A 27316-nucleotide genomic window follows, 5' to 3' on the forward strand; every position below is an offset into this window, starting at 1 on the left:
AGCCTCAGACACTTAATAATGACCTAGCCGTGTGACCTTGGGCAAGCCACTTAACCCCATTGCCTTGCAAAAAAATACTAAGGTGGGGTGCACTACAACTACATATTGATGGATGATTTCTAAGGTCTCTTGCAGTTCTGATCCTCTAATCCCAGAGGAAGAGGGGCTTCTGTGGACCCCAGGGGTGGCCCCCTTGGTATAAAGCATTTATGTGGAGGGGAAGTGTCCACATTCTTATAAATGGCGTCCCCCAAGTCTTAGTAGGATTTTAAGGCAGGAAAGCACAAAACTTTGGGGATAAGTTGGGTGGGAAACTTAAAGGCCAACAGTTTTCAGAACAGCTGCCTAACTCACTTTGTTCATCAAAATGAGTTTGGCCTGACGGTCCCCCGCGGGCGCCAACCTTTAAAAACTCCCGGTCAAAGAGCGGCAGAGGCTCCGGCCTCCAGGATAGGCCGGGCCCAGTGTTCCCGCCTTGCCTCCACTGCGCAGCTGCCGGCAGCCCCAGCGGCCAAGCGAGGCGGACTGCGCCTGCGCCCGCGCCCGCGCATGCGCCTGCGCCTGCGCCTGCGCCGGCCGACCACCTCACAGCCAGCCCCGAGCGCACTCCGCCGGCGCCGCAGTCCTCGCCGGCTCTGACCCCTCCGCCCCGCCGTAGCCAGGCTGCCCTGCTGCTTCGGCCGCTGGGCCTTTGCTTCTTTCTCTCCTTCACACTTTCCCGTCCCGGCTTCAAGCTGGAGGCCTTCGCAGCGGCAGGAAGAGGGAGTCCTCTTCGCAGTATCCGAGCCGAGACTGCGGAGATGGCAGCCCAGAAGATAAACGAAGCCCTGGAGCATATCGCCAAAGCGGAGAAATAGTGAGTAAGCCGGAGCCGGTGCCAGGGGGTGAGTGAGCCAAGGCCTCTCCCCGCACTGGCCATTCCGCCGTGCCCGTGGGGAGCCCTGCCCGAAGGAACTCCTGGGCACCGGAGTAGGGGGTCGCGGTGCCCCCTGGGAGTTGTAGTTGGTTCCCTCCGGGGTTTCCGGAAGTGACCCCGGAAGTGATTAGTAAGACTGTGGCGTTTGCTCCTTGTGGGAGTGGGCCCCCCAGTCCGACTTGTCATTTAGCCCATCACGACGGCAAGGCCACGAGCTCATGGTTTGATTTCAGATCGCTGTATGGAATGAACTTCTGAAGTCGAATTACAGCGAGACCTTCCTGGCCCAAGTTCCTGCAGATCATTCAGTAGATTGAGCCACCGGCCTCCCTTGTGAAAATGATTGTAGAAGCTGTCATTTGAGGGGCGGCTAGGTGGGGCGCCGGCCCTGGAGTCAGGAGGGCCCGAGTTCAGTTCAGGCCTCAGACTTAATAATTACCTAGCTGTGTGGCCTTGGGCAAGCCACTTAACCTCATCGCCTTGCAGAAACCTAAAAAAAAAAATTGTCATTTGAAGCAAAGGAAGTCTTACTGATACGAGTTTTTTTTAAAGATTTTGTTTATTTTGAGTTTTACAGTATTTCCCCTGATCTTACTTCCCTCCCCCTACCCCAACAGAAGGCAGTTTGTCACTCTTTACATTGTTTACATGGTATACACTGATCCAAATTGAATGTGATGGGAGAGAAATCATATCCTCAAGGAAGAAACATAAAGTATAAAAGATAAGATCAGACAATAAGATACCAGGTTTTTTTTTCCTAAATTAAAGTTAATAGTCCTTGATCCGAGTTTTAAATGACAGCACACATTGACAGAACCAACTCACAATACACCTGTTCCACTCCCAACTGCCAGAGTGAAGTAAAATGTTTAGCATAGCATGCTCTTTATTTTAACTATTACTTCTAGATTATTTTCCCATCCCCATCTCTCACTATCCATTTATACTATTCTTTCTATCTTTGTCATTGTATATTCTGACTTTTAGGATATTATCTCTTTGTAATCCTTTAGCTCACACCCCCATCCCTTGCTGTGTTGTCATCTTGACTTCAGTGTCTGCTTTGATGACCTTGTAATCTTTGAGAAGATTGGTGATATTCATTTTCACTTCAAATACACGCAAATGTATAATCTCTAGTCAAGTCAGATAGAGTGGAATCTCAACAGGAGGCTCCTAAGCCCCACCAAAAGCAGGGAGTTGCGTCAATGAGGTCGATGGAAGCCAGGGACCTCCATTGTGCCTTCTTGTCTCATTTGCATGAGCCATTACTATTTTTCAGCATTTGATTCATTTTTTTTTGTTGACTTGCTAAGTCATTCTTCACAACTCCTACTCAAACTTTGTTGTATATTTTTTTCAAGTCTGTGTGGCCTTCTTTCTCACTATTTGCAGATGGCCTTGACTCTATGTTACATTGAAGATCAAAGTCATCTAAAATGACTTCACTCAATTTCTTTCCAACTCTTAAAATTCTCTCTTTCTAAAATATCCTCACCCTTATTATCTTTGATCCTATATCAGAATTTTCTTTTTTTCTGAGGCTAATCAAAATATTCAGTGACTTTTAAGTTATGTTCTAGACTAATTCCCTTAGTTCAGTAGTTGCCCTTTAATAGAAGAGGACCATGTCATCATATACATACATATATGTATATGATGGCACAACTTGTAAATTACATTTATTATAGTGGGGAAAATTTTTGCAGTGATACCCATCTCACTGCCTTTTCCAGAACTGTCCCATCCCATGGCCTGATTTGATAAGGAAACAGGACTTCTGGTGATATCTGGATGCTGTAAGATTTCTTGGCCTTTTGAATTTGGTTTCCTTCTCATAATCATAAAGGCACCATGGAGCTCCCCTGGTCTGCAACAAAATAGTGCATCCAGGTTTGACTTTCAATGGTCTAATCAGTTTGCCTTTTCCTCTCAGGCCTGCAACCAAACTCCCTCTGAAACCCAAAGACTTTTGTTTCCCAGAAACTGCCTGGAGGATCATGGAATAATGATAATAGATAAAGAAATAGAAAATCAGAGAAATAAGTAACTTGCCCCAAATTATGACATTATTAAGTAGTAGGCTCAGGACTTTAGCTTATTGTTGGATATTAAATCCAGTGATTGTCCCACTATACCACCAGACCTTGTGTCCTTGATCCCATCCTTTTCTACCATTAGGCTCTTATTTTGTAAATTATCTCTTTTCTCTTTCTATCTCTATCTCTTAGTCCCTTGTTATGGCTCATTCTTTCCCTTCCTTCTTCCTCCTTTTCCTCTTTCTCCTTCCTTTCTTCCCCTTCCTCTTCCATTTCTCTTCCTCCTCCTTCTCTTCTTCCTCTTCTTTCTCCTCCTTCTGACTAAAGGAGACTAGTTTAACAGGTTTAAATCAGAGGGGAAAATAACCTTCTCAATCCTGAATCCTGAATCTGAGTCTATATTTCTCCAATTCTTTACCCAAAAGTAAGGTAGATAATTTTTCTGTCTTCACTCTTTGATGAATTCTTCCTCTTATGGACAATGAAGTGAAATTTTTTTACTTGTCTTTCTTGCTGGGCAATAGGCAACCCATTTTGTGTCTCTTGGATAAGCTTCACACTCAGGTTCTTTGTGTGAAGTAGCCATATCTTTACCTCATTGATGTCTCTGGACAAGAATGGCCTTTTTTTTTTCTTTAGTTCATTTGCCTACCTTATTCCTTTATGTAGAAAGAACTTTTACTTCATTTTCTTCTAATATCTTTCAGTACCAAGTTCTTTTCAGGTTGATTTCATTAAAATATGAGCTCCTTGAGGGCAGGGACTATTTTTACCTTTATTTGTAAATCCAATATTTAGCACAGAGGTCATCATATAGTGTTCAAGTGATTTTTGACCTGACTTACCCTTCATAAGATGCCTTTCCTAGACCTTTACCCTCCTCTGTGCTTCAGTGGTACTCTATTCTTCTTATATTGCACTTTTATATTCTAATATTATAGTATGTGTATGCATGTTTGCATGTATACAACCATTTCTCCAATAAAAACTTTCAGCTCTTAAAAGTCAAGGATTTTGACTTGTTCATTCTTGTATTGTCCAGTACCCAGGACAGCTCTCTGAACACAGTTTTCTTAGTGTGTGTATATAGAGATCAAATATTTTATGATTGAGACTAACAGAATTAAGCGTTTAGTAGGTTTGGCTGAATTGATTTTTCAAGACCCTACTACCTCTAAATTTATGGTCATCTTTCTTAGCTTCCAGGTATTTATAACTATCTTAACTAGAAGTCTCATATTTTAGAAGGATAAAGGAAAATATCTTTGATCCTGAATCAGAATATAGCACTATGGGCTACTTTATACTATTAAAATTTAGTGACTACTGTACTTATTGCTTAATTATACTATCTAGCCACCCCTAAGTTGCATCACTTTTTACAATTCTTTTTTATTTTTGCAAGGCAGTGGGGTTGTGACTTGCAGTAGCATTTCTTTTAATAAGATTTTTATAAAAATATTTTTGTAAGATCTCATGTCCTGATTTTTAATTACAAAAATTTGATCACAAAAAATAAACATAGAAGATTTACTAGCCTACTGTTCTATTTGTTGCAGTATTTTCTCTCAAATTCATAATCATCCAGTTCAAAAGCCACATTTTGCAGAGGTGGAAGCTAAGATCCAGAAAAAATGTAGTGGTTTATTCCACATTATGTTGGCAGTAAATAGCAGAGTTGGAATTTGAACCTAGGTCTTCTAATTCTGAATCTAATATTCTTTTTCTTATACCACTGGAAGCACCAGTGAAGAAGGACTTATTGGTTAAAATCTTTTCTTCTAACAGTCTTTGTATTCATTCTGCTCTGTTTCTTCCCAGCTTTATTTTTAAAATTGTTGCTAATAAATTACTAAGTTTGCTTAAAAATCCAGATGGTTTTCTGCGTGTTACATAGTTATGATTGTGTTTCTTTTGGGGTTGCATTCTGGTTGGATTGAGTTCATTCTCCAGGAGGAAGAAGTAGGGAGAGGTAGACAGAAATAGCTATAATGACTGTTGAAATGGTGGGTGCAGTCAGTGTCACCAAAGAAATGTTACAATAAGTGTGCAGTAGTAATGATGATGAGGTTGATGAAGTTTGTACTTCATTTTCAAAGAAGACCTTCACATCTAGGAGGTGATATCATGAAAAGCATGTGAATTGAATATTGATTGAGAATGGTTCTGTCCTAAGTCATTAGTCTCACTTTTCTCTAGAGCCATCTTGGTCCAGTGACCAGAAATGGATTAGGAAGACTATAGATAGTCCTGGATCTGAGTCAGTCAGGTTTAAGTGACCTAAGGTCACTCATCTAATAAGTGTCTGGGACTGTATTTGAACTTAGGCCCTCCTGGCTTCAGACTGACCTAAGATTGTATATGTAGTAATACATGTCCAAAATTAACTTACTAGGATATGAACCAAGTGTCCTTAGGAAGAAAAAGATAGAGCTCCTAGGAGTTCTTGCTTGTGAATCTTTTAAACATTTCATAAATAGGTCGTTGAATTTGTAGTTTGATTTATTAATGGCCTGGCTCAGACTTTGAGTTCTTAAAGGTCATTCTGAATATGAGTTCTGTCAAGTTTTATATGTTGGAAGAAGTTTTTGAAGTTTTGGCAACAAACTTTTCTAACAAGAAATTAGTTTGCCCAAATATGTAGAAGCTTATTACTAGTAGGTTGGTCAGTAGCTGATCAATTTTTTGGTCAAAGAAATTTTAAAAAAATACAAAATGACTCCCAGTTCTGTGACCCCCTAGTATCAGTGGCAAAATAACAAAGAAAGGAACAGAGAGAAGGTCAAAATAATGATAATCATAATTGCCATTTATATAGCATTTTAAGATTTGTTATACATTCATGTATTTTATCTCATTTGACCAACACTTGACCTGTATGAAAAGATAAAGATGAAATGACAGTGGAGGTATTTAGTTATAAAGTTGTTAAGTCCCAGTTGTTAGTGTTCTCTTTCTCCTCATATTCCTTCCTTCTATTTACTTATTTGTGTATTATGTCTGTACTTTTTAAGGACTGCTAAAATGCATGTGGCTCTTCTTTTTCACTGTTGGGTAGTAGAGTGGGGGGAAAACAGATTGAGATTAAGGAGATTTGAATACTAGTCCTAAATCTCTTATAATTGTTTTTAGGCAAGTCCTATAAGCAAACTAGTCTAGAAAAGTTATCTGTAAAATGAGGGAGTTTGGGCTAGATAATTTTTGATGGCCTAACTCTAAAATTATGTAACCTCCTATCTTTACTTTTGTTGATATGAATTTTATAGTCATATATGCATACTTTCTACCAAGATATTTTTTCACTTCCTTTTACAAAAATTTTTGGCCTTTCCAGTTAATGTTTTTCTATATCTACTTTCCATATTCTATTCTGCTTGAGAATGTAAAGTATTCTAATAAACCAAGTCATAAGAAAAATATTATACTTTTTTATTTATGATAGACATCCTACTTTGCATCATCTCTTATAAATCTATTGCTTTTTTGAATTCCTCATATTTGTAAATTCTTACTTCAAAATAATAATCACTTACCTGTATATACTCCATCTGTTCAGCATTTCCTCAGTCAGTGGGTGCCCATTTTATTTTCAGTTCTGTGCCTCCATAAGAAGTTGCCTAAAATCAGTGTCTTGAAACTCAAAGAGGAACAGGGACTACTAGTAACTGTTTACAAGGATTAGAAAACAACATAGGACCAGTAACTATACATACATATACATATATACATACACATACACATACACATACACACAATATACACATACACACATACATACATACATACATATATGGATCTCTGTAAACCTCAGGGTTACAAAACCTCATATTAATTTCTTGCCCTAAATCAGATTATCTTAATGTGTAATTTTTTTTTAACTCTGAAGCTTGCAGGGATCCTTATAAACAATTAGTGGCTCCTATTTCACTTTGAGTTTGATGTCATTGATTTAAGAACTTTAAGAAGAAATATTGATGAATTTGATAGTGACCAAGCAATTAATACATATAAGCACCTACTTTGTTCAGAGCATTATGCTAGGTGATGATGGAAATACAAAGTGTAGAATGGCATACATAGAAGAGATCACTGGCATTGATTGAGGAAGACCCAGATTTGGTTCTCATTTTCAAAATTTATTGTTCTTTGTGACCTTTGGTGAAGCACTTTAATTTTTGAGGTTCAATGTCCTCATCTGTAAAATGAAGTTAATAGTACCTATGATATTTCAGTTAACTGGATTGTTATGAGACTTAAATGAAATAATATGTAAAGTGCTTGCAACTCTTAAAATGCTGTATCAGTTTTATATGTTATTATTATTAGACATTATCCTGTTCTAGTATTTGGAATCAAGGAGAGGAATATCACATAAACACATAGAACATTTGATACAAAATTACAAGAGCCTAGCCCAATGTTACCCACATTACATAGTTTATTTAATTGACATTAAAGAATTATAAAACGTTTTTATTTGCTCAGAGTGGTAATGTTACAAAACAAAGTGCTATTGAGAATCAGATGATCAAAGAAGACTCAGGCATTATATCCTCTTTTAAGTTAGGCTTTAAGGGATGGTGGACAAAGGTTAGCTTAAGCAACTACATGAAATTGTAAAACTAGAGAACTGTCCAAGATGGTTGATATGACTTCTATTTTTTGTCTAGCTTTCTTCTATCTGCTGTTCTGATTCAAACCTTTCTCTGGTGTTTCTCAGTCTACTGTCTTTCCTCTACATATCACACTGAAATATTGTGCTGGCTTTAAAATCAGAGAGGAACCTGGATTTGAATTCTACCTTTGACTTTTACTAACCATATTACTTTGTGTTACTTAGTTTTTCAGAAACTCAAATTCTTTATCTTTAAAATGGTAATTATAATGCTTGACAATAAATTACCTCACCCTTTGGAGGAAAGTGCTTTGTAAAACTTAAAGTAATATATGCATTTGAGTTACAATATGATTATATCTTGACTCTTTTATTGTAATCTTAACTGACTTTCATGGTTGTAACATATATCTTATTATTTTTTTATGTTAAGGTACATTTTATAGACCAAATATCTTCTATGTCTTCTATGTTCCCTTATAAACATTTCTGTCTTCAGACCACAATATTAGTTTTTTAAAAACATTTTTTGCTTATTTGCATAAAGCAAACAAAAATGCAGTGATCATACAGTTATTCTTTGTTTGCAGAGTTAGACCAAAGTATTGTTATTGTTATTATTAAGGAAAAATCATATTTAACATAGCTAAGAGAACATAGGAAAAATGTTATAATATTATGGTTTTGTCACTGACTTTATGATATTTTGGCTGAATTAAGGCAACATAGATTTTACTTGGAACCTGGGATTTTAACATTTGAGATTGTTTTTATGATAAGTTGACAGAGTTCAATATTTCCAAAACTGGATGTAAGGAAATACTGCTCTGTCTATATTCAGGATGAGCTAATACTTTGCTACATCACATAATGATGAAATTTGAGGATTAGAATTTCAGCAGTCATGTAGTCCAACTCATTTACACAAAAGGAATTCCCACTGTAAAATAATCAACAAATTATAAATAGAAGAACAATATGGAATTTGAACCCATAATACTAAATATTATTTGAAAGATTATATAATTTAATATTCATTATGAGTGAACATTTTTGGCAGGTGGTTAAATCATTTTAATAAGTAGTATTTTTTGTTATGTTAAGGTATAAGGTTGATGACATCTCTTTAATAGTTGTTGAATTGAATTTCATGTTTCAGAGTATAGATTCATGGTCTTCAAAAGGAAAAAGGGGCTTTTCTTGCCCTTTAACCTTGCCTCATTATTTTCAGGGGGTTCTTGCTTTTGAAGTCTCAGACTTCTTCCTAAGATAGGTATAATCACCTGATCGTATCTTATTTTATGTAGGGACATTTACATTTATGTTTAAACAAAAATGTTGAGACCTCTGGGGTGAAGAGATAAGTTATTTTAGTATTTTGACACATTTCCTAATATTTGGAGTTTAGTATCTTTTTTATTTGTTTAGTCATTTTTCAGTCATGTCCTACTCTCCATGATTTCTTTTGGGGTATTGGTAAAGATCCTGGAGTGGTTTGCAGTTCTTCTACAGTTCATTTTACAGAAAAGAGAACTGAGACAAACAGGATTAAGTAATTTTCTCAGTCTAAGGTCAAATTTGAACTCAGGCCTGACACACTATCCATTTGTATCACCTATTTGGTTTAGTATCTAGATATTCCGTAATTTTTTTTTTTACTGAACAATAGGATCTGGGACAAACTTTTATTCTTTTCTTTCTTTTTAAATCTTGAATCTTGTTTTCATCAGAGTAGCATAGTCTTTAATAGTTAATCATCATTGCAATATTTCTCTTATGTACAATGTTCTGCGGCTTTTCATTTAACTTTACGATATTTTTCCAACTGTCCTTTTTGTTATTTTTTAAAATGCAATAATATTCTGCCATAACCATATGCCACAGCTTGTTCAGACATTCCTCAATTGATAGATCTCATCTCAGTTTCCAATTCTTTGTGGGCCAAACTTGAAAAAAATGCTTAATACGAGGTAGCAAGTTGAACGTGCTGGATGAAAATTGTTATGGATTCTCCAACTCTAGGTTTCTATTTTATTAGTTTAACCCTACAGTTGCCTTTGAGATTGACATTGTGGTAAGATCACAGAATTCTATCAATTGAATGGAAGTTTATTACATTTTATGTACAAAGGTTTAGAAAATGGAAACATTGAAAAAAGTTTTCCATTTTTTGTAAAGGATTTAAATGATCAACTTGTAATTATTTGGTAATTCAAACCTTATCCATTTCAATTGTAGTGTGTGCTCTTGTTTTGTAATTGACAACATTTAATAAAGGAGAAAATAAGTCATTTAAATTAATTGCCATTAAGTCTTGGATTAGAATGCCCCCTTTTGTTTTATCTCTGCCATAGTTCATCCTCTTAAGGTTAGCTTTGTCTACAGTGCATGCTAATTGCATCATGATTTATCTGACTTGTAAAGGTAGATGATCAGTTCTATTAAATTTGTCTTCTTTTTTTACACTTTAGCCTGAAAACTGGTTTTTTAAAATGGAAGCCAGATTATGACAGTGCTGCATCTGAATATGGGAAAGCAGGTAGGAATGATGCTAGACTTTCAGATCCAATGCTATATCTTAAAATAATCATTTGCTTCCATCTAGTATGACATTTTTATGAATAGATCTTTCTAACTTTAACAGCAAAACTGTTATATGCCTTTGATATTTCTTCCACTTAACTACTGTTGACCTTCATTGTTGGGCTAAGATCTATTGTTTCTTATTATCTGAATAGTGAGAGAGATGATACTGAGAGTAGATTTTAGTAATCTTAATATGTGTTTTATTTTCTTGTTCTTCCCAGCTTTGTAGTGATTTAATGTTACATATCGTGTAACTTTTGTTGTAATATTTATAGATTTTTCCATTGCAAAATGAAATATATCTTTATTTGTTTAATTCTCTTATAAAAATAATCTGTATGTTCTCTGGAAACAGAACTAATGGTGTATTTGTGCAAGTTAGACTTTTTCAATTTGATACTAAGCTTCATGGATAATTTAGAATAAATCAAGGTCTTTCCTAGAATGTCACCCAGAATTGAATATAAATATTCTAGCTGTGGACATTGTACTTCTCTTAATTAGTCCAGTAACTTTTTGGGTTTTTAATTTTTTTAAATCATTTAAGGACTTAATAATATTACAGTGTAATAATTAATTAATAATATTACAAATGTAATAGGGAAAAATTTTCTTTGAACCTTGTTTTAGTGTCCTGTATTTCCCTCCTTTATGAAGTACGTTTGTAGTAATTTTTCTGCTTCAAAAGGCAGCATTTTTATATTCATATCAGTTCTCAATTCTGGTGTCCTTTAGGATCAAAGGGTAGGGTTACTCAGAAAAGTCTATGACTTGTTTTGATACTTTAACCACTGTGATCCTTTTACTGCTAAGACTGTAACTATCCAATCAGTTCTTCCAAGGTAAAAAAAAAAGCAATTTTTCCATAGCAAATAACAAGTGTTAGGGTATTTGGTTGGAATTTATGTTTTTGACAGGAAGTCTAGCTCTATAAAAAACACGAATTGTTTTAAAATACTTCACTAAGTATGTGGAAGGAGAAGGTGAACAAAAGGAAGACTTCTTAAAAGATAACATTATTTAGTGGTTTATTTTTAAGGACTACAAATGATAACATAAATTGTTGGTACTTTTTTTTAATCAGTGAATTAAATTACTAGCCCTATATTTTTTTAATCTAAAGAAAGCAGCTTCATTTTTATTTTGATTGCCACTGTTTTGATTGCCACTGTTCGAAATTTTGCTAACTTTTAAAGGAGTATTGCTTAATTTCTGATTCTTACTCTGAAATATAGAAGAAAAGCAACCCTAAAAGAGCTCTTGTCTCAAGCAACTATAAAAAAATAATTAGAGAAACTGGAAGAACAAAATTTTTTTACAGAATAAATCATCAAGTAATTGAATGCCCAGAAAAAAAAAAGTAACAAAAGCAAGGAACAACCACTAGACAGTCCATATGTGTTCCATTTGAATTTATCAAATATTAAAAAAAATAAGAATTGGAGGGAAAGATCCCTACTAGACTAAATGAACTACCCTGTGATGAATTTAGAGGACATGGTTGAGAGACTCCTAGGATGATTAGGATGGACTGGTTGTGAACTTCTTTATTGGAGGGTTATTGTAATGAGTGACAGAAAGGAAGAGGAAGAGGACCTGCTTTAGAAAAGACCGTTTATCTCCTCCTGATATTTGTTATCCATTTGGCCTTAGGCACATAACTTGAATCAATCAGTTAATCAATAAGTACTACATACATTCCCTGTGTTTGGCTCTATACATACATATTTTGTAAGCTATACAAAAAGAAACAAAGACACTCCCTGAGCTCCTGGGATTTATAGTCTTTTGGGAGACACTACTTGCAAATAGATATACAACCAAGCTATATACAAGTGGAAATAATTAGTATAGGGAAGACATTAGAACTGTGTGGAATTAGGAAAAATTTCTTGTCAAAAGATGAGTTTTTTTAATGGACCACAAAGGAGGCCAAGGAAGTGTTAACTAGACTTTATCTTTCTGAGTCTGTTTCCTCATCTGTAAAATGAGGTCTTTTTTTAAAATCTATTATCTTAGAAAATGAAAGATTCATTGAAGTATTCTTTTTATTCCCTTTTTCTAAGCTTTGTATAAAGATTTTAGAAATGTCTTTTCAATAATATTTTCCCTAATGTAATGATTCATTTTGTTTTTTCTCAAATGATAGAAATAGAAACAAGATTGTTTTTTCTTTTTGCTTTATTTCAGCTGTTGCTTTTAAAAATGCCAAACAGTTTGAGCAAGCCAAAGATGCCTGTCTGAGAGAAGCTGCTGCACATGAGAATAACAGGGCGTATCTTTTCAACATTACATAAAAGGAACTGAATCAGTCATTAATTGAAAATATATCTTGGTTGACACTAATTATTTTTCTTAGTTATGAATTTGTCACTTGTGAAGGAAAGCACAGCATTAATTTATGATTAAATGAAAATCTCAACATTTTTATACTCTTACTGTTTTTAATGATTTCTCAGAAGTGGGGGGGATATGTTTTTATTCACAAAATTAATTTGGTAAAAGAATGTCTTTCAGCATTTATTTTTGTGTTGTCAGGTGTGGTAGTGTTAAATTTTCAACTCTTTCCTCTCACATGATATGGGGTATAGGAAATGTATATCAAGTTATTAAGTATTTTTAAGCACCTATTGTGTGTGCTAAGGTATTTGAACCATGCACTGGGAATACAGATACAAAAGTGAGACAATCTCTGCCCTCAAGGAGGATATATATACCTGCTACCAGAGTAGTGCACAGAAATAGAATAGCAAATAAATTTGAAGCAATAAAACTGTTAAATACTTTAAAAAATATTCTGATCAAATTTGATTTTTTTGTTATTGTGCCTGATAAATAAGTTGAAGTAAAATAATTGTCCTGAAATATTTAAAACATACTGAATGAAAATAACTTCTCATTCTATTTCCATTAAAAGATAGTTATAATAACTTTTAATTTTGGTTTGGTTTGTTAAATCAATATGTATATTGGGAATTTAAAAAGAAATTGCTGTATTTAGCATCTTTATTAAATTTATATTTCTTAGGAACTATTTTACAGTCATGTATATTCTATAATTTTAGGAGAGAGGAACTGATTTATGTCGTATTTCACTTAACTTTTTTCCTGTTAACTGGTAAATGTTTAGACACACATGTTTATTTCTTTTGTTTTTATCTTTAACTCTGACTCCTTCATATCCTCAGTCTTTTTCATGCAGCCAAGTAAGTTCTTTTTTTTCCAGCTACTGAAAAATTTGAACTTTTCCCAATTTAGGGAAGCAAAATTTTATTGATTTAAAATGTTTGATTGTTCTTTATTTCTACTTAAAAGAACATTCATTTATAATTTGAAAGTGTATTTAAGTTGCAATACATTGTCAGTATTATCTTTTCCTAGCAATCCTAGAAAAAATTTCAGACCATTTTATTTTGGAGATTAAAAGGGGAAGAACTAAATATGACCTTTTTCCCCCCCTTTACTTATGACAGTTTTGAAAGTTATATGTGGAAGAAGATTAGGAAGCTTGATCTTATATTTCAGATCTTTTAAAAAACTTTTTTTTAGCTTTATGAATTACCTTTCATCCTTCTACTTTATATTTTACCGAAAGTACAATATAAAAAATATGGCAGCATAAGCAAAATAAAGCAAGAAAGTATGGTTTTATCCGGCTGCTTAACTATTATTAAATGAGATAATTAATTTTATTGATTAGTAAAACCCAAAGCTTCCCCCCCGCCCCTTTCATTCCCTTATGAAGGAGATTTGTATTTTTTTGCAGGGCTTATGAACAAGCTGGCATGATGTTGAAGGTCAGTATGGCACAATTGCAACATAGGTAGTATGACTTATTATATTATTCTAAAACAAATATCAAAGTTAAATTTATATTGAAAAATCACAAACTAGGACATGCTAAGCATGTTAGAAAAACTATTTGTTAAATAGTACTAGATTGTGAATGGTGGTGAGGCATTAATAATTTTTTTAAAAATTTATTTTCCTGTTTTGTTAAATATTTCCCAGTTACATTCTAAAAGCTTTTTAACATTCATTTTTTTTTGCAGTTTGAAGCATACTTTTTTCAACTTATTTTTTCATGGTTTTAAAAAATATTTCTTCTTTCATAACAATAACTAATACAGAAATATTTTACATGATACCACATTTATAACTACATCAAATTGCTTACCATTTTAGGAAGAGGGAAGGGGAAAGATGGAGGAAAAAAATTTGAAACTCAAAATCTTATAAAAATGAATGATAAAAATTATCTTGACATGTAATTGGGAAAAAATAAAATGCTCCTTAAAAATATAACCTGAAATTCTTGGAATACCCTATATATGTATTGCATAAATTAGCTGGTGTTTTTGTTTTTCAAGAGCAAGGGTTCTTAGTTTAACCTTAATTGTGCTCTATAGCATCTGATGTGTTACCTTCAAATAATAGATATTTAATAATTCTCTGTTGATTTATTTATACTTTCCTGGCCAAAAGTCTTTTGAATAATTAGCAGCATAGATTTAGTTCTGTTGAACAGAAGAAATGCAGCAGTAGTAAGGGATCATTAGAAAAGCAATAGTCTGTCATTTGTGTGGCCATTCCCCTCCAGGATATATTTAAATAATGCAGTCAACTCCAAATTATTTGTCTTCCAGGTGAATTTAGGTCACAGTCCCATTCCTTAGGCATCCATGGGGTCACTAAGAATCATATCTACTTTTTTTTCCCTTTCCTCTTTTTAAAAATTTTCTTTAATTTATTTACACACTGCTAAAATATTCTTGTTTAAGCGTAAACATAATACCCCTCCCCCCACAAAAATATAATACCTCATGAGAAATAAAGTGAAAGAAAGAGAAAAAGAATATGTTTCAGTCTTTGTTCTGATGCTATCCACTCTGTCTCCGGTAGATCACATTCTTTATCATAAGTCCATCATAGAAGTTACTTCCATATTTTTCCACAGTTGCTGTTCCTGATTGTAATTCCCTCCATCCATTCCTCCCTACTACCATATGTTATATTTTCTCTCTCCTTTTACTCTGTTCCTCTTCTAAAATGTGCTGTGGGGCAGCTGAGTGGTGCAGTGAACAGAGCACCATCCCTGGGGCCAATAGGCCTCAAGCCTAAATCCCACCCCAATGACCCAGCAACCACCTGACCCCATGGTCCCGGATAGGCCATCCAATTCCAGCACCTTGCAAAAAAGTAAAAAAAGAAAATGCGTTATATCTGACTATCCTCTCCTATGATCTACCCTATCCTCTATCACCCACATCCCCCCCTTCTCTACTTTTTCTTCTAGATGTCTATATCCTATTGAGTGTTTATGCTGTTTCCTCTCTGAGCATTTTTGATGAGAATGAAGGCTCCCTCATTCCCCCTCACCTTTCCCCCTTCCAGAACATTGCAAAAGCTACATGAAATATCTTAGCCTATTCTACTTCTCTTTTCTCTTAGTTCCAGTACATTTCCCTTTCACCCATTCACTCCATTTTTACAATATATTATATCTTCAAATTCAGCTCTTTCCTGTGTCCTGAATGAGAAGGTTCATTTAAGTATTTTCAGTATCATCTTTCCATGCAGGAATATATGTAGTTCGTCATCATTAAATCCTTTATAATTTACCCGTCTGATCATCCCTCTCTATGCTTCACCCGAGACCTGTACTTGAAGATCAGACTTTCTGTTCAGCTCTGGTCGTTCCAACAGGAACATTTGAAATTCCCCTGTTTCATTGAAAGTTCATCTTTTCCCCTGGAAGAGGATGTTCAGTTTTGCTGGGTAGTTGATTCTTGGTTGCATTCCAAGCTCTTTTGCCTTTTGGAATATTATATTCCAAGCCCTATGAGCCCTTAATATAGATGCTGCTAAGTCCTGGGTAATCCCGACTGTAACTCCACTATATTTGAATTGTTTCCTTCTGGCTGCTTGTAATATTTTCTCTTTGACTTGGGAGTTCTGGAACTTGCCTATAATATTCCTGGGGGTTGTTTTTTTTTTTTTGTTTGCTTTTTTTTTATCTCTTTCCAGGGGAGATTGGTGGATTCTTTCAATTTCTCTTTTACCTTCTGCTTCTAGGATATCAGAGCAATTTTCCTATAGAAATTCTTTAAAAATGAGGTCAAGGCTATTTTCCTGATCATGACTTTCAGGTAGCCCAATAACTTTTAAATTATCTTTCTTGGATCTGTTTTCCACATTGGTTGTTTTTTCAATGGGATATTTCACATTTCTTCTAGTTTTTCATTCTTTTGGTATTGAATTATTGTCTTGATTTCTTGCAAAGTCATCAACTTCCTTTACCTTCATTCTACATCTAAAAGATTTGTTTTCCTCAGAGAGCTTTCTTGTGTCCTTTTTCATCTGGCCAGTTTTGCTTTTTAAAGCATTCTTCTCCTCAATAACTTTTTTAGGTTTTTTTTGCAAGGCAATGGGGTTAAGTGGCTTGCTCAAGGCCACACAGCTAGGTAATTATTAAGTGTCTGAGGCTGGATTTGGACTCAGGTACTCCTGACTCCAGGGAATAATTAGCAGATTTAGTTCTGTTGAACAGAAGAAATGCAGCAGTAATAAGGGATCCACTGCACCACCGAGCCACCCCTCTCAATAACTTTTTGAACTATTTGTATCGATTTGACCTAAACTGGTTTTTAATATGTTATTTTCTTTCAGCATTTTTTTTGGATCTCCTTGATCTGCTGACTTTGTTTTCGTGTTTTTCCTGCATCTCTCTCATTTCTCTTCCCAATTTTTCTTCTACCTCCCTTACTTGATTTTCAAAATCTTTTTTGAGCTCTGTCGTAGCCTGAGCCCAACTTTTATATTTCTTGGACTCTTTAGATGCAGAATTTTGGACTTTCTCATTTTCAGAGTGTGTGTATTGATCCTCCATGGGACCAAAGTAATTATCTATGGTCAAGTTCCTTTTTTTTTTTTTGATTACTCATTTCTCCAGCCTTTGTCCTGGTTTTCAGGTGCTTCCTGAACTTTTGAGTATTACTGGGACACCTCCACAAGGACCTCAGTATGTGAGGCTCTGATAACTCTCCTGGTCTGTTGAATGGTCACAAGCTCACCCCTCTGGGGCCCCAGACTATGACCAGGGTCTGGATGTGGTCAAAGCCTCAGAGTCCTGTTCCAGAGACAGAGGATAGACCTCTGCAGCCTCCCTCCACTCCCTTACCTTCTGTGGGCTGAGCACTCAGGGTGCAGCTGCTAGGACACTCTTGCTGGGCAACTCCATAGGCCTGCTTCCTTTTCCTGGCATCTGGGCTGTGCTAAGGGCTATGGCCACCTGAGGAGGGCCACGCTGGCCTGGAATTCGTACTCGTTCTGGCAGAGGTCTCCCTGCTCTCTTCCAAATTGTTGGTGCTCCCTGGGGTGGCAGATCAGGAAACTGCTTCTGCTGCCAGGATCTGGGGCTCCCAGGGACCCAGGCGCCCTGCGGTTCCCAGAAGGCTGAAACTCCTCTGCTCTGGCATGCTGCCCTCCCCTCAAACCCCATGGAACAGAGCCTTCCCACTATTTTCCAGCTTACCTTGGGCTGGAGAATTGCCTCACTGGATCTTTCTGTGGATTTTGTCTCGAAAATTTAGTTAGAGTCATAATTTTAAGATTTTTGAAATATTTTGGAGGGAGCACCTAGGAGAGGTTCTTCTCCTGCTGTCATTTTGGTTCTGCCTTAACATTCATGTTTAAAAATTTTGAGTTTCAGATAACTTCCCTCCCATCCTCTGCCCCTTTTTTTGAAAATAATTTTATTTTGGTTATTACATGTGAAGTGATGCAAATATTGTAGCCATGTTATAAAAAAAAACAGACAAAAGAACCCCCCAAAAAATAAAGCACAAAAAATAATGTAAATTTTGCTTCAATCACATTCAAAGTGTGTCAGTTCTTTATCTGAAGTTGGATATCATTCTTCATCTGGAGTGCTTTGGAATTGTCTTGGATCATTGTCTTGATTAGAATACCTAATAGTCTTTTATAGTTAACCATTGAACATAGTAATGTGGTTTACCAGTTCTTTTCACTTCACTGTGTGTAGAGTTAAAGTAGGTCTAATCAGGTATTTTTGAAACCTTCCTATTCATCATTTCTTATAGCATAATAATATTCCATTACAATAAAATATCTAGGCATCCCTTTGATTTCTAATTCTTTGCCACCACAAAAAGAGAACTGATATAAAATGTTTTTATTCATGTAGCTTTACCCTTGTCTTTGATTTCTTTGGGATACAAATCTAGTAATGTTATTGCTCAGTCAAGGGATATGCACACATTTATAGTTCTTTGGGCATAGCCCCAAATTGCTTTCCAGAATGAATGGATTAGTTCACAATTATATGAATTTTTATTTAGCCTCTTAAAACATTTGCGTTTTCCTTTTCTGTCATATTAGCCAATGTGATAGGTATGAGGTGAGGTAATATCTCAAAGTTGTTGTAATTCTCATTTCCTCTAAACAGTAGTGATTTAAAGAATGTTTTCATTTTTTTTCATAGCTTTGGTTACTTCATTTGAAAACTACCTGTTGATTGTTGATATCTTTGATATATCTTTTATCAATTGAAGAATGGCTCCTTTTTAATATAAATTTGGCATAGTTCCACATATATATATATATATATATATATATATATATATATATATGAGAAATGAAATGAGAAGCTTGCTATAAACTTTTCCCTCAATTTCCTGTTTTCTTTCTACTTTTGACTGCCTTAATTTTGTTTGTGCAAAAGCTTTTTAATTTTATGTAATTAATTGATTAATCCACTAATAATTGATTTCTTAAGATATCTTGAGAAATTATTTTTTTTCAGTCTTTTCTTTTGCTGATCTTACTAACTTTTAAAAACACATCTGTAGTTGAAGATTACAATAGTGAATGTGTTATAATGATTGTGGTCCATTTGTTCACGACTGCATTCAAAAACCAACATTGCAATGAGGAGTATTTGCTGATCACCATTAAGAAGTTTGATGCTCATTCCCACTTTGATACTCATCGCCTTTATAAACTTCATTATAATGGCATCTTCTTTCTTGAGATAGGTCAAATTACACCAGTTCCATGGGATCCATTTCTTCAGTCTACTTCCTTTCCTTCAAGCAACAATTTTTCTGGGTATTTAGCTTATTTGATGAAAGAAAGCCAATCTTAAGGAAATTTACCTTAAATTCCTTTCTTAAAAGATCAGCAATAAATTGGTGTACCTTCATTTCAGTACACATTTGATATCTACTTGTTTAACAATCTGACCCGATTCAGAAGAAATGACTACAGTGTATTTGAATGCCACACAATACTTAACCCAACTGGATATCCATATACTTAAAAAGTTTCTCCTCTTGTGTCAGAGATAACATTGTCCTGATCCAAAACAATAATACCTCCTGACTCAAGTAAGTCCTGGCTCCTGGTCACTCACCTTCACCATGAAATATCTTCTGACTGTCTTTTATGATGTAATCAATATAAACCTCCAGAATCTCTGTCCCTCAAACAGTTTTCTTTACATTTTAACTTCTATGTCTATCTTTAAAATTGATTTTTTTTTCTTCTTGTCCTTGGAATTTCATACAAACTGAATTTGCTGAACCATTCCAGTTATTTTTTTGATGAATTTTCACTTGCTTTCCAGTATATCTGCAATTGAGACTGTATTCTACAGCTCTTTTTTTTAAAGGTTTTTGCAAGGCAAATGGGATTAAGTGGATTGCTCAAGGCCACACAGCTAGGTAGTTTTTAAGTGTCTTAGGCTGGATTTGAACTCAGGTACTCCTGACTCCAGGGCCGGTGCTCTATCTGCTGCGCCACCTAGCCACCCCATACAGCTCCTATCTTAATAACTGGTCCTTCATACTTATCACAAATTACATTCTTTTTGCAAAGCCAGTTTTCTTATTGTAGCATTATATAAATATTCTAAGGTCCAACAATTGATAAACAACATTTTTACCTCTCCGTTGCTTTTGCATTTTTCTGTATATCAAAGATGTACATTGGAGAACCAAAATCTTTATCAGAACCACCATCTTTGATATCTTGTTCTTCACTCTTGTTATATATGTGTCTTTTTTTACATCAGAAAAATTTCCAGAAATTGCATTTTAAACATTTAATTTTAAACATTAAATACTTGACAATATATATTGCAAATCCAATATAAAATATTAACATTTTTACTTTAATCCTGAAAATGGTTATCAATATGTGGGATGATATTGGTAGACATTATAATTTTGGAGTACTAAAGAAAATATGCTTAATTATCTGAATAACCTTGTTTGACTTTATGTTAAGGAAACAGGTTTTAATTTTTGTTTGCTTTTTACATTTTAATGGAGAGGCAAACTTTTTGGATCAGAAAAAGGACACTTTAATTCTAACTTCTTTAAATCATGCTGTTTATTCAGGCGGTTAATATTATTTTTACTCATTAATTTTGTAAAATCATGGAAGAAGCTATTCTCTAAATTTAGGGGGAAAGAAGTCATTGATTTATATCATGTGATAACTGTGGCATTGGGAGTATCACAAGTATCACAATAGTTATTTTGAAAGTTTTAGGAAAAAAATGATTCATTTTTAGTTTAAAATGTTTAAGTTGAATAGTAATTAAAGGAGAAAATTTAGCTTTTCAGGTTTTTTTTGTATAGATTGGTACAATTTTTATAATGGGATTACTTATTCACTTTAGTTGTAGCCAAAACATCTCATAAATTTATTTCAAACTTTTTGGGGAGCTTAAGGTATAAAAACCATTTCCTTGACTAAAACTTGAGCTGCAATTGAATTTTGATAATTCATACTGGTTTATCAATAACAGTAGCTCCTTGAGATTTAATCTTGAAACTTAAGTTTTCCCCTTTTCTTTGAATCCCCTTAGAATTAAATAACTTAAAGATTTCCTCCTGCCCCTATTGCATACTTAAACAGGTCCAAATTGGTCTGTGGCTCCTGATGTTACAGTTTTAATGCTGGTTCACCTTCATCTTTAAAATCTAAATTAGTTATCTTGTTTCCCCACATAAGTCTACATTGAAATATAGCTGAGAGAGTTGAATCTTCATTAAAGCTTACTGTTCAGATGTATCTGATAAACTGTTTAATTTGAATGTTTGAAAGCAGTTTAGAATGAATAAAGTTAATTTGGATGGATTGGCAGACAGATTTAGGAAAAATTATTTTGGCATGTATTTGAATTCAATAACATGTATAATTGCAGGCAACATTATGAGTCCTGAGCTTCGTGGTCCTGAATAAAATCTGCTAGCTAAATTTCCCACCATTTTTTCATGCAACCTTTATGGTAATGCATTGTGAGACCTGTGGCTAACTTCTAGACAGAGATATGCATGCATGGGCCTCAGAAGTCTTGCATCCACTTCTAGTTTTGCCATTTTCTTAATTTTAAGGGCTATATTTTATTTGCCTCACAGGGACCATGTTACATAAAAAGTGACCATACTGAAATATTTACATTTTTACTTTAGTCTTCATAATTGAAACCTTTCTGTCAACTCATAGAAAAGTCCTGAGGTAGTATAGCTGTGAAGTTGGCAGCTTGTCCATTTGAAAGTAAATGCCAGCATTATGGTAAGCTTTGGATGCTCAGAAGGCAAAACATTTATAAATCATGCTTGGTTGAATGAAGGAGGGGTTCTGTACAAGTGCCAAGAACCTTATACTCTACACGATAAAAGTAAGTGGAGAAAATTTTAAAACTTTTTTCAACATTCAATTCTTAAGTGAAATCTTTTGGCTTCTGAGGAGAATTGACAGCTGTGGTTGCAGTGAAATTCTGGGAAGATGTTTTTGTTAACTAAAATATCTTTATTGAATATTTAGAAGGGTAATTTTTCACAGCCTTCAGACAATACTTTCTTTTAATTTGTTGGTCTCATAGGTAATCACAAATAATATTTTTAAAATCAAGATCAGAGCAGGTTTTGTGATTAGGTTCATGAGAACTGTTTTCACAACCTATTTAATTACTAAAAAGATATGAGTCTTGGTTGAAGGTGCAATTCTAGCATCATCATTCATGTCCTGCCTATATATTTGGGTATATTTTAGGTTTCTGTTTTGAGGCATGCTTCTTTCTCTAAACTTGATGGGTGCTCATATTAGCTCCTATTGGGTTCAGTAATTATCATCATGAAAATTACTTCCAAATCTACATATCCAGTTCTTACCTTTCTTCATCAGTCTCTGACTAGATTTCTCTCAAGAAATTTGAACTCTTAAGTTTAAAATGGAACTTTGGGGGCGGCTAGGTGGCGTAGTGGGTAAAGCACTGGCCCTGGAGGCAGGAGTACCTGGGTTCAAATCCGGTCTCAAGACACTTAATAATTACCTAGCCGTGTGGCCTTGGGCAAGCCACTTAACCCCATTTGCCTTGCAAAAAAAAATAAATAAAATGGAACTTTGTTCAGGACACTACTGTTTTTCAGGTTGCCTGGGTTCTCTTGTCTTGGAGTCATCTGTGACTTTTCACTGCCCTTTACTCTTCACATTTAATTAGTTGCAAAATCTTTTAATTTCTGCCTTCACAACAATTCTTTTATTATGATCCCTTGTTTCCATTCTTACAGTCATCACTTTTAAATAGTCAGTGCAATACACTCTAATTATATAATCTGCATCTATTCTCTTCCCTCAACAATCGATACACCACAAAGTGGTCAAATTAATATTACTAAAGCTGAAGTCTGACTATGTCAGTACTCTGCCCAGAAAGCCCCTCTAAGATATAATTCAGATGCCAGTGTTTGGTACTTTAAAGCCATTCATAACCTGACTCCCATCTTTCTTTAGTGATTGATTTCAGTCTTCCTCTTGTACTCTTCTGGTTTAGGCACACTAGTTTTTTTTTTCTATTTCTCATACATAATGTTTCATCTTTACCTCTATCCTTGCAAGACTTTCTCTAATTTCTGTAACATTTTCCCTTTTATATAAGGCCTTTTCTCTCATCCATACCATCATTACCCAATTGTACTTCTTCCCTTACAAAGGAAGCTTTGGCTTTGCTTAATATGTATATTTTATTATTTATGTCTGTACATATGTTGATTTCCTCCAGGTGACTGAGTAGTGGAACTGATCGTGTTTTGTCCTTGTGTCCCCAGCACCCAGAATAGTGCTTGATCCATAATAGACACTTAATAAATGCTTATTGAAATGAATATGAAATATTAGTCCTCAAAATTTTGATACAAAATATTTAATTCTAGAGACTTCAAGACCTTAGATGTGAAAAATTTTAATAATCACACAGCAAAGTCATTCTCTCTGCTTGGGCAACCTCATGGGCAAAATATTAATAAAACACTGACTTGATTTTTTAAAATTTAAGATGACTAATTGCATAATTCTAACAAAACTTCAATTAGGTAGTCATTTAAGTATCAATTATGTATATATAATTTATTGGAAATAATATATAAAGAGATTAGAACTACAATGCAGTATAATATAGATAGATAAATAGCTATACTGGACAAGAGTATATAAGGATATAAGAATAATATAAGTGCTATATCATGACTTTGAAAGTTAAGATAATTTCACCATGTAAAATTCATGGCAAAAGTTATATTTTGAACTAGATCTTGGTAGATTTTCACACATAAGATGAAGTCATGTAAAAACATGCAGTTGGAAAAAATCTTTGATAGACTATGTATCTGGGAATAGTGTGAGATAGGGTCAGAAAAAGTAGAGATAGGGTTGGAAAAAGTAGAGTGGAACCAAATTATGAAGAGCCTTGATTGCTAGGCTAAGGAATTTGAACCTTATTCAGTAAGCAGTAAAAGAGATTTTGAGTGGAAAAATATCAGAATCATATCTGTGTATGAGGAATATTAATTAGGCAGCCTTGTGCTTGAAAGAATGAACTTAGACATACAAGAGGTTGGAAACTAGCAGTAATAATAGGCTAGTACCAGGGTCCATGAGGAGTACAAACCTGAGTTAATGGTTATGGAAATAAAAAGGAAAGGATAAATGTGATAGGCATAATAAAATATTTAAATATTATATGATTTATATGTGCATGAAGATTATTTTTTCTCTCATTTTTTCAATTACATATGAAAATTTCCTTTAGCATTTATTTTTTAAGACTCTCTTGAACAGGCTAGCAATTTGATATAGATTATACATGTGAAATCCTATAAAACATTTCCAAATTAGCTGTGTATGTTTGATTTGATTAAATCTAGCATAGGTTAGTGTTTGTACACATGAGAATTCATCTGATCCTGTATATTATGTGTATATATGCATACACAAAAACCTAGATTCTATTGTGAAAATCACATGGAAGAAATTTGTTAAACTTGACTTTCCTGTGTTTTAGGTGTTAAGTCAGTAAACTGTAAGTTCCTTCCCTGACCCATAGTGTATCTCTTGACTAAAGGAGATGCAGAAATTACCTGAAGCTGTACAACTGATTGAGAAGGCCAGTATGATGTATCTGGAGAATGGGACACCTGACACAGCAGCCATGGCCTTGGAAAGGGCAGGAAAGTAAGTCCTTGAAATCTGTAAGGGGAGGCATAACTTTTTTCTCATTTCAACCAAATTCCTGGAAGACACTTCCCATTCCTAATTAAAGAATAACACTTATCTTGTTCATTTTAGACTTATAGAAAATGTGAACCCTGAGAAGGCTGTACAGTTATATCAACAGACAGCTAATGTATTTGAAGTAAGTTTTTACTTTTTTCTTGACTATTGGACATGACCTTGACATTTTTTGAAGGGAACATATAGGGCAAAAAACTCTACTAAATGGGATTGATTTGGTGTGGCTTTGAGTAGTAAAAGCTGTCATTTGCAGTTCACAGAGCTGTGTATTGTGTGTTGGGTCTGTCGTTCTCTTACTTCCCCTCATTCCCTAATTTGGAGAAATTCTTGTTTTTTGTTAATTTAGTATTTTGGTACTGATGTTTTTTCTTGTTTATGTCATACTAGAATTGCCAAATTCAAGTGTAATAAAATACACTTCAAACTAAAACTTTACTTTCAGTTTAAGTATTTATTATCTCCTATTGTATGAAGTACTGTGCTAGTTGTTGTTTGTAGGAGGAAGGAGTTGGCCACCAAGAATGATAAGAGAGTCTTCATCTTCATATCATAGATACTGTATAACAAAATTCTGTCAACTTTTTAAATTATTTGGTTGGATTCATGAGAATTTACATCATTCTTCTTTTCTGTCTTCAATGGGAAACAGGAAGAAGTGAAATAAATACTCTCTTCCTACTAAAAGAAAGTAACTCCTTAATATAGACAAATGAATTATAGCTGAAGTTCTTCCACATTCACATCTGTTGTTGGAGATCAGTGAAGTGGGGTTAGAGGAGAGGATAATGCTTCTTAGAAAATGTACTTTTTTGGTAGGTTGTTTTATTTTTTTTCTTAACAGTATTGTGAGAGAAATGTAAATAGGATTTTATTTTTCATTCTTTTTCTTTTCTTGTCAATATATAGTATAGTTCCTTGCACATAGTAGTGGGCATTTAATAAATGCTTGTTGTATTGACTTATTGATCAAAATTGGCAGCATATCCTTTTCTCTTCCCTAAGAATGAAGAACGCCTACGACAAGCAGTTGAATTATTAGGAAAAGTCTCTCGACTTTTAGTACGAGGACGCAGGTATGCCTTCTAACACTATATTCTATTCATGTTTCCATTTTCTATAAGCTATTAAGTAATGTGAGGAATAACTTGCTTTTTTCCAAATTACTTAATTTTCATAGACAAAATAAGCACATTGAATACTATTATCCATATTTTGTTATCTTTAAAAATGTCAGTTATTTGCCAGTGTTTTAATGAATTGCCAAATGTTTCTGCCTTCTGAAATAATTAATTCTCGATCTATCTTCTGGATGACTTGTGTTGCTTCTACTGATTGTTGAGAATTGCAGAGATATTGACAAGATTCTTTAAAATATTGGACTAAGAAAAATGAATATGTTCCTTTTGAGTCAAGAAAACAATATTGTCAAATAGGGATAATGAAAATAAGATACAAATATTTGGAAACGAGAAACCTGAAATCTTTTTGCATTCTTCTCCCTTCCCTTCTTTTTTTTAACTCTCATTGGAAACATCTTTCAGCACTGGAGAAAAGGATAGGTTGGCTTTCAATATGCAATTTCTGTCTTTTCTAAAATCCCAATGACTAAAATCTAATTTTAAACAGTTTTAATATAAATCACGCATTCCATCATCAAGCATTTATTAAGTGCTTATTATATACTAGGCAGTATTCTAAGTTCTGGAGATAGAAAGAAAGGCAAAAGATAGCTCCATCTCTCAAACAATTCGCAGTCTAATGGGAGACATAACATGCAAAATAAACTATGTACAAGCAAGAGAAAGAAGAAAAATTGAATGGAGAATACTAAGATTAAGAAGAATTTGGATCTTCTTGTAGATGGTAAGACTTCACATATTTGAAGTAAGCTGGGGAGACATTTTTCAGAAGACTAGATTTGCAAATAAATAAAATACATCTTACACACACACACACACACACACACACACACACACACTGAAATCTGGACATTTTCTATTCATTTTTCATCAAGAGATCAAAGACAACTGGTTGAGAAAAAATGATTTTGCAGAGCAACTTCTGAGGTAAAATTAAGAACTGTCTATATCAAGAATGTGCCATTCTATAATTCAGAGGTATGTTCTTTTTCATAGAATTTTCTAAGAGCTAACACATACACCTGTGTTTTGAAATATCTCATTTTTTATATATAAAGCAGCTAAATGAATTGTCTGTTGTAGTGTTAATATAAAGATCCTGGGTAGTGAAAGCAAGGAACGCTATAGTTACAAAGGAAAAATTGAGACCTTTTATTTAACACTTGGGTGTCTTGTCTGGAGGATATCCCAAGTTATACTAGAACCTGATTTATGGATTCAAGTAGCAGACTGAGAATCTGTATATGAGACCATCCTTGATGAAGGTATCCTGGAAGGAAATATACAGCCTTTTGCAGATGTTGTTTCGTGTAAAACTAACTATATCTTCATAGTCACAATTAACTGAAAGGTACAGAGAATACAAAATCATGCCATACTTATTATTGTTTCAAAATGGCATTTGATTCAGTAAAGA

General features: G+C 34.3%; 1 protein-coding gene and 1 pseudogene across 1 annotated transcript in view; one reads left to right on the forward strand and one right to left on the reverse strand.

Annotated features, from left to right (window-relative positions):
- The first annotated feature begins 592 nt into the window (after window positions 1–592).
- Window positions 593–27316, forward strand: part of NAPG (NSF attachment protein gamma) — a 37094-nt gene continuing 10370 nt past the window's right edge. The window contains exons 1-8 of the mRNA XM_074207629.1: window positions 593–856; window positions 10045–10112; window positions 12350–12434; window positions 13348–13365; window positions 13926–13956; window positions 24591–24700; window positions 24815–24881; window positions 25763–25833. Of these exons, the coding sequence (XP_074063730.1) occupies window positions 801–856; window positions 10045–10112; window positions 12350–12434; window positions 13348–13365; window positions 13926–13956; window positions 24591–24700; window positions 24815–24881; window positions 25763–25833 (506 nt within the window). The 5' untranslated portion in view covers window positions 593–800. The remainder of the gene's footprint in view (window positions 857–10044; window positions 10113–12349; window positions 12435–13347; window positions 13366–13925; window positions 13957–24590; window positions 24701–24814; window positions 24882–25762; window positions 25834–27316) is intronic.
- Window positions 19132–23152, reverse strand: LOC141496796 (dnaJ homolog subfamily A member 1-like; annotated as a pseudogene).

This window comes from Macrotis lagotis, chromosome X, assembly GCF_037893015.1.
Source record: "Macrotis lagotis isolate mMagLag1 chromosome X, bilby.v1.9.chrom.fasta, whole genome shotgun sequence".
Classification (NCBI taxonomy): domain Eukaryota; kingdom Metazoa; phylum Chordata; class Mammalia; order Peramelemorphia; family Peramelidae; genus Macrotis; species Macrotis lagotis.